Source organism: Bos javanicus, chromosome 1 (genome assembly GCF_032452875.1).
Source record: "Bos javanicus breed banteng chromosome 1, ARS-OSU_banteng_1.0, whole genome shotgun sequence".
Lineage (NCBI taxonomy): Eukaryota > Metazoa > Chordata > Mammalia > Artiodactyla > Bovidae > Bos > Bos javanicus.
In genome coordinates, this window is record NC_083868.1 from 126,749,702 (window position 1) to 126,767,883 (window position 18,182).

Genomic DNA, 18,182 nt, shown 5'->3' on the forward strand with positions numbered 1-18,182 from the left:
ACCTAACAGAAGCAGAAGATATTAAGAAGAGGTAGCAAGAATACACAGAAGAAATGTACAAAAAAGATCTTCACGACCCAGATAATCACGATGGTGTGATCACTGATCTAGAGCCAGACATCCTGGAATATGAAGTCAAGTGGGCCTTAAAAAGCATCAATATGAACAAAGCTAGTGGAGGTGATTGAATTCCAGTTGAATTATTTCAAATCCTGAAAGATGATGCTGTGAAAGTGCTACACTCAATATGCCAGCAAATTTGGAAAACTCAGCAGTGGCCACAGGACTGGAAAAGGTCAGTTTTTATTCCAATCCCAAAGAAAGGCAATGCCAAAGAATGCTCAAACTACCACACAATTGCACTCATCTCACACGCTAGTAAAATAATGCTCAAAATTCTCCAAGCCAGGCTTCAGCAGTTTGTGAACCATGGACTTCCAGATGTTCAAGCTGGTTTTAGAAAAGGCAGAGGAACTAGAGATCAAATTACCAACGTCTGCTGGATCATGGAAAAAGCAAAAGAGTTCCAGAAAACATGTATGTCTGCTTTATTGACTATGCCAAAGCCTTTGACTGTGTGGATCACAATAAACTGTGGAAAATTCTGAAAGAGATGGGAATACCAGACCACCTGACCTGCCTCTTGAGAAACCTGTATGCAGGTCAGGAAGCAACAGTTAGAACTGGACATGGAACAACAGACTGGTTCCAAATAGGAAAAGGAGTACATCAAGGCTGTATATTGTCCCCCTGCTTATTTAACTTCTATTCAGAGTACATCATGAGAAACGCTGGGCTGGAAGAAGCACAAGCTGGAATCAAGATTGCCAGGAGAAATATCAATAACCTCAGGTATGCAGATGACACCACCCTTATGTCAGAAAGTGAAGAGGAACTAAAAAGCCTCTTGATGAAAGTGAAAGAGGAGAGTGAAAAAGTTGGCTTAAAGCTCAACATTCAGAAAATGAAGATCACAGCATCTGGTCCCATCACTTCATGGCAAATAGATGAGGAAACAGTGGAAACAGTGTCAGACTTTATTTTTCTGGGCTCCAAAATCACTGCAGATGGCGATTGCAGCCATGAAATTAAAAGACGCTTACTCCTTAGAAGGAAAGTTATGACCAACCTAGATAGCATATTCAAAAGCAGACACATTACTTTGCCAACAGAGGTCCATCTAGTCAAGGCTATGGCTTTTCCAGTGGTCATGTATGGATGTGAGAATTGGACTGTGAAGAAACCTGAGCGCCAAAGAATTGATGCTTTTGAACTGTGGTGTTGGAGAAGACTCTTGAGAGTCCCTTGGACTGCAAGGAGAGCCAACCAGTCCATTCTAAAGGAGATCAGTCCTGGGTGTTCTTTGGAAGGACTGATGCTAAAGCTGAAACTCCAATACTTTGGCCACCTCATGTGAAGAGTTGACTCATTGGAAAAGACTCTGATGCTGGGAGGGATTGGGGGCAGGAGGAGAAGGGAACGACCGAGGAGGTGGCTGGATGGCATCACCGACTCGATGGACATGAGTTTGCGTAAACTCTGGGAGATGGTGATGGACAGGGAGGACTGGTGTGCTGCAGTTCATGGGGTCACAAAGAGTCGGACGTGACTGAGTGACTGAACTGAATGTCTGAGAAAGTTCATTAGCCATTCTGAAATAGATAAGCACATTTTTGTGGCCTTTTAATATATTTTGTTGAGATACTCACTAGAGGGATCATCTCATTTTACAACACCATGAACAATCATTCTCATCTTTCCCCTCCCCATCTTTCTGCAGCAAATAAATATGTTCAGCACTGTTCCAGACTCCTACCTTCTTGGGATTTATAGTGTAGTGAGAGGAGATGATAAATATGTAATGTTAATGATACCTGTTATGAAGAGTAATAAAACAGGGTAAGAGGAGAGAAAGCATAGCAATGTGGAGGTCTCTTTCAACAAGGTATTCAGAAGCATCCTTTTTAAGGAAATGGCATTTAGACAGACAGATGCTCTTCAGTCACAATCCAGAAGGAAGGAGTCAACCATGTGAGTATCTGGGGAAAGAGCATTCCAGGTAGAGGCAGGAGAAAGTGCGATTGATCAGAGAGCAGCCGATGACTAGTTGACAAAGTGGGACAGAGTAACTAAGCCACACAAGTGGTAGGAGGTGAAGCCAGAGAGCAGGTGCCAGATCATGGGGAGCCTCGAAAATGGGGGTGAGCAGTATGTGTTTTATTTAGTTTAATTAATTTATTGTTTGACTGTGCTTGGGTCTTTGTTGTGTGTGGCTTGTGGGCTCAGTAGTTGTGGAGAACAGGCTTTGTTGCTCCATGGCACGTGGGATCTTAGTTCCCAGACCAGGGATTGAACCTGTGTCTCTTGCATTGGAAGGTGGGTTCTTAACTACTGGATCACCAGGGAAGTCCTGAGTGGTATATATTTTAAATGTCCATAGGTAGCCAATGGAGTTTTTGAGGATGATTTCAAGACCTAACTTAGCATTTTTAAGTTTATTCTGGCTACTGGGTGAATCGACTGAAGAGGGCCGTAATATACGCAAGGCACTCATTTGGTACTTATCCCAGTAGTTCAAACAGCAGAATATGGTAAGCTAGTCTAGGGTAATGATACTGGAGATGGGCAATAGTGGTTGAATCTAGGATGAATAGAAGTAACAGCCAGCAAGACTTATTGAGTAATTAGGATATGGGGACAGGGAAGAAGTTAAAGATTTCTCAGCATTTGGCTTGTGTAACTGGGTATGTGGTTTTGTGGTTTCATGAGAAGAGGATCTCTTGGGGAAGTACAGGATTTTGTGGCAAACTCAAAAATTGTTTTGAACATATTAAAGTTGAGGGACCTGAAAACATCCAGGTGGAGAAATTGGCCAGCCAGTTAATATAATGATAAATAATGACTCTGGAGCTGTAGGGAAAGCTTGGGGCTGGTTGTAGAAATTTTAGAGTCATTTCATCTTAGATTATTTTAAAGTGGGGCGGGGGGACTCCATGTGCTTGGGTAGAGAATCCATCAGGACCAAGTTCTGAATACAGGGTTTCCATAGCAACTGCAGAGGAAGAGAGGCAGCAAAGGACAGGAGAAATGGACAGAAAGGAAAGAAAGAGCATTGCCTTGATGATGTGGAAGCCAAGTAAAGAACATGTTTCAAGAAGGAAGGAGTGATAATTGTATCATATGCCACTGAAAAATGACTCTTAGATCTGGAAGAGATTGCCCTGGTTTTATGGGAGCATTAATAAATGTATGTGAAAAAAAATTATGTGTAAATATTTACATCTTTATTTTCTATTTCTCATTTTGCATTTCTCTTATGAGAACAGTTTCTTGTTAAGAGTTACTTTTGCCTTAGTTCAGTGCCATTCTAGGTCTTTTATGGTTGCAGGTGTTAGAAACCCTTTTCAAAGTAGCTTAGGGCAAAGAGTGGCATTTCTTGATTGGCACAACTGAAAAGTCTGGAGTACTCTGGCTTCAAATACAACTGCTTTCAGGGGACCAACTGAGGGGCATCAGAGCTCTGTGTCCTTTTTCTAGCTTTTGGCTCTATCTGGTGGCAGAATAGCCTACACTGGCGTCCTAATGCTCAGTCTCAGAAGAGAGGAAGTTTTTTTTTTTTTTAGCTTTTATGTTTCAGATTCCATGGAGGAGCTTTTGTTGACCCTGTTTGGCCCACATTCTTAGACAAGTCATTGTAGAGAAGGAAGTAGGGTTCCATACATGGTTTGCTGCCTCACCATGGGTCGTGGGGCCACCCAGGCTGTAATAGCACAGTTGAGGCTCTAAAATGAACAGTCCCACCAGAACTGCATGGGTTGTGGGATGGATCCCTTTGCAGAAGGAAGTTCTGCAGAGCTGGCGATGTATCCTTTGTATCTGGGGTAAAATAAAGTAGTATCAGGTAGTATCTAGTATCCACTAATGGGGCTTTCCCAGTGGCTCAGTGATAAAAGAATCCATCCACCTGCCAATGCAGGAGACACGGGTCCAATCTCTAGGTTGGGAAGATCCTCTGGAGGAGGACATGGGAACCCACTCCAGTACTCTTGCCTGGGAAATCCCATGGAGAGAGGAGCCTGGTGGGCTTGAGTGCATGGGGTCGCAGAAGAATAGGACACAACTGAGTGGCTGAGCGAGCGAGCCAAGTATCCACTGATCCTCTTCTTGACCAAAAATGCAGATGTGTTTTCTCCTAAGTTCACTCAGTGTACAATAAAGAACTTGAAAGGTAATTTTTTGCCTTGTCAAAGAATCTTTTAAAAATATGTAAGCCATCATATTCATTACAGAAAATTAGAAAATACAGATAAAGAAACTAGAGATTAGAGATCGTGTACACAAATGTGTGTGTGTGTGTGTGTATATATATATATATGAACCAAAATCTATATATAGTTTTTCAATTTATTTTTGGCTGTACCACATGACATGTAGAACTTCCTCAACCAAGGATTGAACCCGTGTCCCCTTGCAGTGGAAGCGTGGAGTCCACTTATATATGGAGTCCATATATATATATATTTTTTTTTAAATAAAAATGAGGCCAGATTGTTTTGTAACCTGCTCTATGTAGTCTCTATGATGAGTATCTTCTCCTGTCTTGATAACTCTGTAACATCAGTTTAAATGGCTTTTTAATGTCATCTTTTCTATGGACCTTACACCAGTTTCCTAATATTGGCCATTATTTTCACTTTTTTTCCCTCTTTTAACTTTTTTATTTTTGTCAACTCATTGGGTTATTTCTGTGAAACAAAAATCTTACAAAATTACTGGCCCCAAGGGTGTGTACTTTTTAGGGCACCTTTGATTCATACTACTAAATTGAATCTCAGGAAGACCACCAGTTGTATATTCACATTGGTATATGAAGGTGCCAGTTCCCCTTTATTTTCTTTTTAATCTTAGTCAATCTACTCGCAAAAGACGGTATGTAATTCGCTACATTTCTCTGATTGCCAGTTAGATCGAACTGGTATTACATATATCATCTATATACTTACTGGTCATTTGTGTCTCTCATGAATTGTCTTCGTCAGTGTTAAAGTAATAAACCTGTTGCCCTTTGAGTTAATAACTCAGACTTGAATACTGCTTTGCATTAACGAACATGTTTCCATAATTTTTTAATTTGGTCTAAAGAGTTGCCTGAGTTTGTTGTATGTATGTAATATCATTCCCATGACAATGTTCCATGGACACCTTGCTTGTGAATGATGGTAGAGATAAACTTTGAGCACAGATCATCTCGCTTTGAATCCTGTTTTCTTTTGGGTATATCAATCTGAGACATTAAAAATCAGTGACATTACAATGGTATTCTTGGAATAGAATTGGACTCAAACATTTAAGCTTTGGACATCTTTTATTCAACAGGCAGTGACTGCTTACACTGGGCAATGCAGTGTTTGAATATCCAGATAGAAAACTTTTTTCAGGATCTTACTTGATGAAAAATTTTATGCAAAACAAGTTTACTTTTCTTCTCTTGATCTGTGACACATTATTAATGAGAGAGATCCTTTTTAAATACATAAAATAAGGAAAGAATAGCTAATATTTTAAAATGCTTTTCCTTGCCAACTTTTTCTGCTCTCAGATGATTTACTTTTTCTTTGAACCTTTAAACTTTGTTTATGAAAACAGAAATTAATATATTTTTGAAGTTTGAACTTAAACATTTTAATAGTGTTTATCTAAGCTCTAAATACGAACAGATCCTCTCCATCCACGAGACCCAGATTACACACACTGTTGATTTAGAATTGACCTTTATCTTTTTAGAATATAATCTGTTGGTTACAAAGGCACAGATGTACATCTGCTTAAAAGTTTCCAAATTTGTTTGCTACTTCACTCTGCAGAAGTTGAGCAGTAAGAGCAGGTGTTTAAACGTAATAGAAATCCAGTAACTGAACTCTGGACTGTGAATGTGTGGTTTTGGTTGAGGTTTTTGCCGTTACCTTTGTATAATAACAAAAAGGTATAAACTGATGCTTTTGAAGTTATTGTAATACTTAATTAAACAATTCCATTGTATTAAGCATGGAATGTATTAAAGGCTGTCTTTGCCTTCTTTGCTTTCTGTTTACAGTAGAGCACCCACAAGAGTTTCGCCTTTCTTTTCTTTTTTGTAGAAGAGCTTAAGGAGAGGCATGTTGGTGGGCAGGAGTGAGGGTGGAATTTTGGTATATGTTTTGGCAGCTTCACAACTGTGACATTACTTGCTTAAGAAAAAAAGCCATTAGTAAAGTGTGTAGATCTCACTTCTGCTCATAAGTAACACTATTTCATTAACTTTTATCTTAATGTGGACAGTGCAATATTTTTCCCATTTCAAGCAGTATGGCCGCATTTTACCCCTGTTCTTATATCTGATATAATTAACTCATCTTTATGTGACTCTGTATAATATTTGATATGGACCTCTGGTGGGAGGTTATTAATAATGGCTTATTAAGTGATCACATATTATTTACAATCTTATTTATAATTTTTTAAACTATTTTATTCAGGTTGGTTTGAATTCCACAAATGCAGAACTAAGAGGATTTATAGATCAGAACCTCAGTCCAACCAAAGGTAAGGACAGTTGAATAAAAATTTTCTGCATCAGGCTAGTTTTACTGCATTTGTTTCATAAAAAAACACAGCTACATGAAGAATTACTTTGTGTATAATAATAATTGTATAATATTACTGTGTTGTCATAGACCAAATAACTTTTATCCTTTAAAACTCAGTTACCTCTGAGAGATGGAACAGAAGTGGCGTGTGTGTGTGTGTGCAGTGATTTAACTTGTAAAGAATACAGTGGAATGAATGAATATATGTAATTCCTTTTTCTAATACATAGTTTACTGGAGGAATGTGTATATCCAAAATCTGACCCATCAGTACAAGAACTTGTGCAGGACACTGTCAGTATCTTAAACAATATCTTTTAGTAAGGAGAAATAATGTGCTGAAACCTTTATGGTTGAAATGATATGATGTTTGGGATTGGCTTCAAAATAATCCACTGGGGAACAAAGAGCAAAGTGGATGGATATGAGTTGGTCAATTGTTTAAGCTGGGTGACAGCTGTATGAAGTTTCGTTATTCTTTTCTCTCTTCCTTTGCATATGTTTGAATTTTTTCCATTGTACATATGCAAAGGTGGAAACAAAGTGTCTGCTGTTACAAAGCAGATAGCTGGGAGAGAAACATTAGCTTTCTCAAAGGCTTATGTCTAGGGTAGGCTTAATATGTCTAAGGTGGACAGAAGGCTAAAGAAATCTATTTCAGTATAAAAATGTCCAGCTTAGTAGTTATAGCGTTCTCTAGAAGTATTCTAAGAATTTAGAGGTATTTAGCAAGCAGTGATGGAGAAGGCAATGGCACCCCACTCCAGTACTCTCGCCTGGAAAATCCCATGGATGGAGGGGCCTGGTAGGCTGCAGTCCATGGGGTCGCTGAGAGTTGGACACGACCCAGTGACTTCACTTTCACTTTCATGCATTGAAGGAAATGGCAACCCACTCCAGTATTCTTGCCTGGAGAATCCCAGGGACGGCAGAGCCTGGTGGGCTGCCGTCTATGGGGTCGCAAAGAGTCAGACACGACTGAAGTGACTTAGCAGCAGCAGCAGCAGCAAGCAGTGAAAGCGGTACTTGAAGCCTTGAATGCTTCTCATTTTTTCCTCAGTTTTCTAAATTGTGATAAGATACGCAAGACATAAAAACGGTATTTAAATACATTCATATTATGCCACCATTATCACCATTCATATCCGTAACTCTTCATCTTGCAAAACTACAGTTCTGCACCCATTAAACAACTACTCCCTATTTCTTCCTTCTCTAAGCCTCTGGCAAGAACCATCCTACTTCCTAAATCTATGATTTTCACTACTCTGCATATCTTGTATACGAAGAGTTACACCGTATTTGTGTTTTTGTGACTGGCATACTTTGCTTAGTATCCTCTAGGGATTTCCTTCCTTTTTAAGGCTGAGTACTATTCCTCTATAACTATGTACCACATTTTGCTTCTCTGCTCACCTATCGATGAACATGTTGATTGCCTCTATATTTTAGCTATTGTGAATGATGCTGCTATAAACATGAGAGTAGAAATATCTTTTTGAGACCCTGCATTCGGGTCTTTTGGATATATTCATAGAAGCAAAGTTACTGGGTCATGTATTAATTCTATTATTTTTAATTTTTTTGAGGAATTGGCATTTCAGTTTTCACAGAAGCTATGCCATTGTACATTCCCATCAACAGTGTACAAGGGTTCCGGTTTCTTCACATCCTTGCAAACATGTATTTTTTATCAGAGTCAACCGTATGTAAAGTGATATGTAAAGTGTATGTAAGTGATATCTCATTGTGGTTTTGATTTGCATTTCCCTAATGACTAGTAATATTGAGCATTTTTTCATGTGCTTATTTGCTATTCATGTATCTTTGTAGGAATCTCTATTCAAGAAGACACTTGCCCATTTTTAAACTGGATTATTTGTGTTTTGTTGTTGAGTTCTAGGAATTTTTTATACATTCTGGGTATTCCTTATGGGAGAAATGATTTGCACGTATTTTCTGCCATTCATTAGGTTATCTTTTTGCTTTCTTGACAGTATCCTTTGATGTGCAAAAGTTGTTTGATTTGATGAAGTCCAATTAATCTCTTTTTTTTAGTTGCTGTTGTCGCCTCCCCTTTTTGTCATTTCCATTAAATGATTGCCAAATCAGTGTCACGAAGATTTTCCCCAGTGTTTTCTTCTATGAATTTTATAATTTCGCTCTTTTAAGTTTAGGTCTTTGATCCATTTTGAGTTAATTTTTGTATATGATATAACTCAGAATCAAACTGATATCCAGTTTTCCCAATAGCATTTGTTGAAAAGACTATCATTTGACCATTGAATGATCTTATTAATACCCTTGTGAAAAATCCACTGGCTGTATATCTGAGGATTTATTTCTGGGCTTTTTATTCTATTCCATTGCTCTGTCCATATGTCAGTACCATAATGTTATAATTACTATAGTTTTGAAGTAAGTTCAAATTCGAAAAGTGTGAGTCCTCCTCTGAGATTGTTTTGGCTATGTAGGCTCTCTTGCAATTCCCCATGAATTTGAAGTTTACATTTTCCATTTCTGTGAAAAAGGCTGTTAGGTTTTTTTATAGAAATTGCATTGAATCTCTGGATCACTTTGGTTTTATTGACATCTTAATAGTGCTGTATTTTCTTATTTATGAACATATTAAGTAATTATTAAAAAAAATTTTTTTAATTGGAGGATAATTGCTTTGCAGTGTTGTGTTGGTTTCTGACATAGAACAAAATGAATCAGCCATAAGTATACATATGGCCCCTCCCTCTTGAACTGCCCTCCAACCCTCCACCCTATCCCACCCCTCTAGCTTGTCACAGAGCACCACATTGAGCTCCCTGTGTTATACAGAAACTTCCCGCTAGCTACCTGTTTTGCATACGGTAATGTATATGTTTCACTGCTATTCATCCCACTCTCTCCTTCCTCTGTTGTTTCCACAAGTCTGTTCTTTATGTCTGTTTCTTTTTTCCTGCGAGTAAATGGGTTTATCGGTATTATTTTTCTGGATTCCATTTATATATATATATGTTAATATATCATATTTGTTTTTCTCTTTCTGAGTTTCACTCTATATAATAAGCTCTATTTTCATCTGCCTCACTGGAACTGACTCAGATTTGTTCCTTCTAATAGCTGAGTAATATTCCTCTGTGTGTGTGTGTGTGTGTGTGTGTGTGTGTACATACAACTTTACTTTTTTATCCATGTATCTGTCAGTGGGTATATAGGTTGCTTCCATGTCCTAACTATTTTAAACAGCGTTGAAATGAACATTGGGGTACATATGTTCTTTTGAATTATGATTTTCTCAGGGTATGTGCCTAGTTGTGGGATAATTTTACCATTTCTTTTTGAAGTAATGAAAGTGTTCTGGAGATAGTGGTTGTAGTTCTACAACCTTGTGTATATACTGGAAACCACTGAATTGTACACTTTAAAAGATAAATTTTAGTGTATTTGAATTATGCTGTGGTTAAAAACAAAAAAAATTTTACTCAGCTTAATCTCTACTTCCGGCTCTGATTTATTCTCCCCATCTTTATCAGACTTCTTGGAAGAAGCTGTATACACTTAGAGTCCCATTCTCAGCTTTTATTCACTTTTCTACCTGATGTCACCTGGTTTTTGACTCCATTAATTCTTTGAAACTCCCCTTGGTTTTGTCTTTTTGTTGTTGTTGTTATCAGCTTTTGACACAGTTAATGTGTCCCCTCTTGTTAAAAATAGCCATATATATATATATATATATATAAATATATATATATAAATAAAATGTTGACTTATTTATTTATTTGGCTGTGCTGGGTATTAGTTGCGGCACGTAGGATCTTTTTCAGTAGTGGCACGTGGGATCCTTAGTTGCACTATGTGGGACCTAGTTCACTGACCAGGGACTGAACCCAGGCCCCCTGTATTGGGAGCACAGAGTCTTAGCCACTAGGGAAGCCCCTAAAAAAATAACCTTTTAATTTTACTACAGTTTTAGATTTATAGAAAAATTACAAAAATAGTGTATAGAGCTCTCATAAACCCATCACTCAGTTTCCCTACTGTTAATATTGTGCATTAATCTAGTACAGATTTTACAGTTAATGAGCCAGTATTGATACATTATAACGAACGGAAGGCTAGCTATAGGTTTTTGAGAGAAAGACCGTAGAGATAAAGGTCTGTTTTCATTACAACATAAGCAAGGGTATCAACATGACTTGCCATTATTGGTATGAACCTTGCTCACTTACTTGGCTGACACAGGCTTTGTCATGTTTCTCTGCGGTACAGTTACTCTCTCCTCCCCCTTTCTGTATACCGTAGTCTTTGAGAGAAGTCACTATGTGGAGTCACACTTGAGGAGTGGAGAGTTTGCTCCACCTCTTGACTTCTTTGAGTTGTGAGTATCTACATAATTTATTTGGATTTCTTCCATCCTAGATTTGTCTTTTCTCCCTTATTCATTTGTTTGTTTGTTTATACCAATATGGACTTACAGGTATTTAGTTTATACTCCAGGTCCTAGTCCAGTACTCTTGGATTGGCCAAAAGTTCATTCAGGTTTTACCATAACATCTTATAGAAAAATCCGAATGAATTTTTTGGCCAACCAGATATTTTTGTTTGTTGGGGTTTTGCTCAAATTATTAAAACTGTGGCCATTGGAAATATTCAGTTGCTTTTCTGTGTCCCTTTGACATATTTCCTGCCCATTCCTCAGATCAACCATTTCTGCAAAGAGTCCCGACTGCTTTTCATAGAGAATGTTGTTAGAACACCAGGATCTTGGTGCTGAGTGAGTAAGTGTTCCTGGGATGGTGTCTTTCTTTCTGAATCGCTGTTTTTCTTTGTGTTTGTGATACCGTACTTTTTAAGTCTTTATAGGAAGCAGTACAGTGTAGCAGCTAAGAACAAGGGCTCTGGGGTCGAGGGTGCATTTCTTATTTTTGTTTGTTGTTTTCAGTTGCTCAGTCACATCTGACTCTTGAGGCTCCCTGGACTGTAGCCCGCCAGGCTCCTTTGTCCATGGGATTTCCCAGGCAGGAATACTGGAGTCGGTGGTCAGTTCTTTAACCAGAGCATCTTTTTGATCCAAGGATCGAACCCATGTCTTCTGCATTGGCAGGTAGATTCTTAACCACTGAGCTATATGGGAAGCCCTTGGATTTCTTATACCCAACAAAAGGTAAACCTGAGCAAAATGATCTCTCTAACCCAAAATGTCTGTAAGGAATCAGGTCATGATGGTAAGTTGCTCACAGCATCTGTAGGGATTAGATGAGGTAGTGTGCATACATCGCTTAGTACAGCACCTAACATACAGTGAGCATTCATTCTGTGCTCACCCCCTTTTCATCTTTCTTTTTGGCCATTCCCTTCAGTCTGCTCTCCTAGCTCTTCTGTTTGTCTTCTAAATGTTAGTGTTCTGTGGGGTTTTTGTCTTGGGTTTTTTGTTTTCCTCACCTTGTACATTTTCCCTAGGCAGTTTTATCTATTCTCAGTGCTTTGGTTTTCATTTACTTTGTATATGGTTGATTCTCAAATCTGTACCTCTGGCCCAGACCTTTGTCTTGAGATTTTATATATTCAGCTGCTTGTTGGACACCTTCAGTTGAATAACTTATACACATCTCAGACTCTGTCTGTAATTAAAGTGATTATTTCACCTTCTCAAAATCCATTTTCCCCTTTTCTTTATTTTATTGGACAGTAATACCTTCTACCCTTTGCCCAAATCAGAAGAATCATCTTTGCCTCCTTTTTTTTCCTCTCTTTGGCATCAGATCCCTTGCAAGATTTGTTGATTCCACCTAAATATGTCAGTTCTTCCCACCCATTTTCTTTATTCTGTTGCTATTATCTTAGTTCAGACTGCCATAAGCCATTTCCTGGATTACTGTAGCTATTTTATTTACTTCAAGATTCTATGTTTCTTTTCTGTTTCATTCATTGTATTATAGTTACATATTTTTTTCTCAAACACAAATCTGAACAAGTCTTCCCAAGTTAAATACATTTTTGTTCCTTATTGCCCTCAAGATAATGCTCCGACTCCAGTTTAAAAGGTCCTTCACATTGCGGTTCTTGCTTTCCTCCTCAGCCTTAGCTCAGACGTTGATGCTGCTTGTCACACTGAACTGCCTTCTGACTGTCGCTGTTGCGCTTCTCTGCCACCCCTTCTCCTCTCACCCCTTCTCCCGCCATCCCTGTCTCTTTGGTCTTGCTGAATCCTCTTCTCTGTACATATAATATTATTCCTCTCTGACACCATCCTACACTTCCCTCTTGGTAGGTACGCGTTTCATCTGACTCATTTCTTCTGTGTTTTTTTCAGTATTTACTTATTTTTGACTGCACTGGGCCCTTATTGCTGCAAGTGGGATTTCCTCGATTTGTGGCGAGTGGAGGCCGCTCCTGGTTGTGGTGTGCAGGCTTCTCATGGTGGTGGCTTCTCCTGCTGCAACTCATGGGCTCTTAGAGCTCGTGGGCTCAGTGGCTGTGGCGCACAGGCTTAGTTGCTCCTTGGCATGTGGGATCTTCCCAAACCAGGGATTGAACCTTTGTCCCCTGCATTGGCAGGTGGATTCTCAGCCACTGGACCACCAGGGACATCCCCATCTGGCTAATTTCTGTTCACTCCTAGCATCTACATTCAAATCTTATTTCCACTTGGCCCATAAAACTCTAATACTCTCTGCTCACCGCTGTTGCAGTATTTATCACACTGAACGTTAATTACTGATTTATTTATTGGTCCCCACCTAATTCCATGAAGTCAGAGAGTTTTTATTAGTCATTGTTGTTCCTCTAGGATAGATATTTCAAAGTAGCCATCCCAAATTGGAACTTTGTTTATGTCTTTCCTTTCACTTGTAATCCCTTTGGCCACTGGGCAAATTCCTCTGTACTGTTTAAAGTCTATCTGATTGTGAATTCCTCTGTACCTCCTTGTCACTGTGCCGCCTTTGTGTTAACCTTTGGACCCTGCACATATTTTATTCTTGTCCTTATCACATAATATTGTATTTCTTTATATGATTCTCCATTTCTTTTAATAGACTGAGCTCTTTAAGCTCAGAGTTCATATTTTTGTCTTTAGAGTCTAGCTTAGCATCTAGTACAATTATACATACCCAGTAAATTTTTTAAATTATTTTTTACTGAAATACAGTTAATATACAATACTGTGTTAGTTTCTGGTATACATCCAAGTGATTCAGTTATAAATATGTTATTTTTAAGAAACCTTCAGTGTTTTTTGAAGCAAAGCATTAAGGTATTCAATGAGGAAGGTTTCTGAGCTTTTTGTCTTAGGGCATCTATCTCAGAGTTGGAGGTCTAAAAGTTACTTAATTAGTTAAGAACAAACCTGAAGATCATTGTATTCTGTCATAACCATGCAAATAGCAGATGATTTAAAAGCAGTTGTTATTTTTTAAAATGAGAGAAAAAGATACTGTAACTCAGGGCTTTATTATCTATGATGTTGAAAGCCCAGTGGCACCTTTGTGGAGATCAGGGAGTCCTCCCTTATCTGGGAGGCACATGCTGTTTCTTGGGCTATAAGAAGTGGTTCTAGCAAGGGAAAGAGGCCATATTTGCCCATAAGCTATATGCTGTCCTCCAGCAGCTGTCAGATCAGCAGCTGCTGTGGGCTGACGTGTGATAGATGAAACCTGCCCCATATCCTCCTCTTGTTCCTTGATGTCCTTGGCAGAGCAGTGCCACCTTGCCACCTCCTTCTTTTGCTTAGACATCAAATTTAAAATATGCATGTCTCTTACTGACGGCCAGTTCCACACCATCCAAGAGATTGCAGTAGCTTCCATCTATTGCAATGTCAGCCTATTAAAAGGAACACAGCCTATTAAAAGGGTCCCCTCAAAGGAGGGGATCAATTCAGGTCAGTCACTCAGTTGTGTCCAACTCTTTGTGATCCATGGGGTCACATGCAGCATGCCAGGCTTCCCTGTCCATCACCAGTTCCTGGAGTTCACTCAAACTCACGGCAATTGAGTTGGTGATGCCATCCAACCATCTCATCTTCTGTTGTCCCCTTCTCCTCCCACCTTCTATCTTTCCCAGCATCAGGGTCTTTTCCACTGAGTCAGTTCTTTGCATCAGGTGGCCAAATTATTGGAGTTTCAGCTTCAGCATCAGTCCTTCAATGAATATTCAGGACTGATTTCCATTAGGATGGACTGGTTTGATCTCCTTGCAGTGCACGGGACTCTCAAGAGTACCAACAGTACAGATCAAAAGCATCGATTCTTTGGTGCTTGGCAGAGCACCAATTCTTTGGTGCAGTTTTCTTTATAGTCCTACTCTCACATCCGTACATGTCTACTGGAAAAACCATGACTTTGACTAGAAGGACCTTTGTCAGCAAAGTAATGTCTCTCCTTTTTAATATGCTATCTAGGTTAGTCATAACTTTTCTTCCAGGGAGCAAGTGTCTTTGAATTTCATGGCTGCAGTCACCATCTGCAGTGATTTTGGAGCCCAAGAAAATAAAATTGGTCACTATTTCCATTGTTTCCTCATCTATTTTCCATGAAGTGATGGGACCAGAAGTCATGATTTTAGTTTCCTGAGTGTTGAGTTTTAAGCGAACTTTTTCACTCTGCTCTTTCACTTTTATCAATAGGCTCTTTAGTTCTTCTTTTCTTTCTGCCATAAGGGTGGTATCATCTGCATATCTGAGGTTATTAATATTTCTCCCAGCAATCTTGATTCTAGCCTGTGCTTCATCCAGTCCAGCATTTCTCATAATGTACTCTGCATATAAGTTAAATAAGCAGGGTGACAATAAACAGCCTTGACATACTCCTTTCCTGATTTGGAACCAGTCTGTTCCATGTCCAGTTCTAACTTGCTTCTTGACCTGCATACGGATTTCTCAGGAGGCAGGTCAGGTGGTCTGGTATTCCCATCTCTTTCAGAATTTTCCACAGTTTGTTGTGATCCACACAGTCAAAGGCTTTGGTGTAGTCAATAAAGCAGAAGTAGCTGGTTTTCTGGAACTCTCTTGCTTTTTCTGTAATCCAGCAGTTGTTGGCAATTTGATCTCTGGTTCCTCTGCCAGCTTGAACATCTGGAAGTTCACGGTTCACGTACTGTTGAAGCCTGGGTTGGAGGATTTTGAGCATTACTGTGCTAGTGTGTGAGGTGAGTGCACTTGTGTGGTAGTTTGAGCATTCTTTGGCATTGCCTTTCTTTGGGATCGGAATGAAAACTGACCTTTTCCAGTCCTGTAGCCACTGCTGAGTTTTCCAAATTTGCTGGCATATTGAGTGCAGCACTTTCACAGCATCATCTTTCAGGATTTGAAATAGCTCAACTGGAATTCCATCACCTCCACTAGCATTGTCATATTGATGCTTCCTAAGGCCCACTTGACTTCGCACTCCAGGATGTCTGGCTCTAGGTAAGTGATCATACCATCGTGATTATCTTGGTCATGAAGATCTTTTTTGTACAGTTCTTCTGTGTATTCTTGCCACCTGTTCTTAATATCTTCTGCTTCTGTTAGGTCCATACCATTTCTGTCCTTTATCGAGCCCATCTTTGCGTGAAGTGTTCCCTTGGTATCTTTGATTTTCTTGAAGAGATCTCTAGTCTACCACAGGATAATCAGAATCCTTCTATGGAGGCAGATGGCACCCCACTCCAGTACTGTTGCCGGGAAAATCCCATGGATGGAGGAGCCTGGTAGGCTGCAGTCCATGGGGTCGCTAAGAGTCAGACATGACTGAGCGACTTCACTTTCACTTTCCACTTTCATGCATTGGAGAAGGAAATGGCAACCCACTCCAGTGTTCTTGCCTGGAGAATCCCATGGACGGAGAAGCCTGATAGGCTGCAGTCCATAGGGTCGCACAGAGTCAGACACAGCTGAAGCGACAGCAGCAGCAGCAGCAGCATGGAGGCAGAACTAGCAGAAAAGGTAAGAGAAAGCAAGAAAGGGAATGGAGACTTAAGAGGGTATAGTTACAGCACAGAGAAAGTTGTTTTGGACCTAAAAATATATTCAAAATCCTTAAATCTAAGGAAGATTGAAAATAAAATATGGCAAAAATGTACTGTAAACAGAACAATATCAATAGCAAATGAATATACTAATAGCATCAAGCTGTTAAAAGGACGAAGAGAATTATGCATTGTGACAAAAGGAACAGGAATCCAATTTTCAGAAAATGAGCAAAACTTGTGAATAAACTGTTCACAGAAGAATATTAAGGGTTCTTAATACATGAAAAGGCACTATACCTAATTCATAAACCATACATAATTTAAAATTACACTGATTTTACCATTTTTCACTCTTTAAAATTGGAGAGTATTAAGAAATTTGATAGAACACTGTTGTCAAGGGTGTAGGATCATATGCTATCTTATACTGCTGGTGAGAGCATAACCTTTACGGGAAGCAGTTTCATGCTATTTATTAATTTTACGTTCACATTTCCTTTGAGCAACCCGTCTCTTTTTAGGAATGCATTCTACTGATATGCTTGTAAATTTAGGAAATAACACTTAATCTTTGCAGTATTGTGTGTATAGCAAAATACTGGCAACACTGTAAATCCTTCAGTAAAGTGAAGTGAAGTCGCTCAGTTGTGTCTGACCCTTTGTGACCTGTGGACTGTAGCCCACCAGGTTCCTCCGTCCATGGGATTCTCCAGGCAAGAATACTGGAATGGGTTGCCATTTCCTTCTCCAGGGGATCTTCCCGATCCAGGGATCAAACCCAGGTCTCCTGCATTGCAGGCAGGAGACCTTTAACCTCTGAGCCACCAGGGAAGCCCAGTAAGATCTAGTTAAATTATGTTCAATATATATAATAGAATATTACACAGATGTAAAATGGGGAGTGAGAAAGCTATGTATGAATATACATTGTCTGCAGAGAAACACTAATGGAATGTACAGAGCAATGTGCTGAATAACCATTTGTTTAAGAAGAAGCGATAGACAAACGTGTGATATAAAGGTAGACACAAATAATACATGAAGAGACTTGACATTCCACTTGAATCCCCAGTAATCAAAGCAGTGTGGTATCAACAAAATAAGAAAATTGGTCAATGGAATGGAACAGAGAGCCCAGAAGAAGACTTACACAAATACATTCAACTCAACTTTGACAAAGGAGCAAAGACAGTTAAAGGGAGAAGGGAGAGTCTTTTCAACAAATGAGGTTGGAACAAGAAGATATTCACATGAGGGGAAAAAAAAAAGAATTCAGACACAGACTATCACAAAATCAACTCAAAATTTATCATAGACCTAAATGTACACCTTAAAACTCCTAGAAGAAAAACAAAAGAAAATCTTACTGATCTTCAGTGTGGTAACGACTTTTTAGATACAACACAAAAAAGCATGATCCATGAAAGAAGAAATTGGGCTTTAATGTTGGATTTCATTAAAAATAAAACTTCTCTGTGAAAGATAACATTTCTCTAACTACCAGATAAGGAATGTCAAGTCTCTGTCTATCGTTATATTATACATGTTTTGGGTGGTATCAGTCCTCCAAGCTTTCTTTAATATTGTGTTGACTATTCTGGGTCTTTTGCC

At 39.1% G+C, this 18,182-nt stretch overlaps 1 protein-coding gene across 8 annotated transcripts in view; it reads left to right on the forward strand.

The window, feature by feature from the left end:
- Nucleotides 1-18,182, forward strand: part of TFDP2 (transcription factor Dp-2) — a 207,074-nt gene that overhangs the window by 61,345 nt on the left and 127,547 nt on the right. For all 8 annotated transcript variants that reach the window (XM_061419762.1, XM_061419737.1, XM_061419702.1 and 5 more), the window contains one exon: nt 6,516-6,582. In XM_061419762.1, the coding sequence (XP_061275746.1) occupies nt 6,516-6,582 (67 nt within the window). The remainder of the gene's footprint in view (nt 1-6,515; nt 6,583-18,182) is intronic.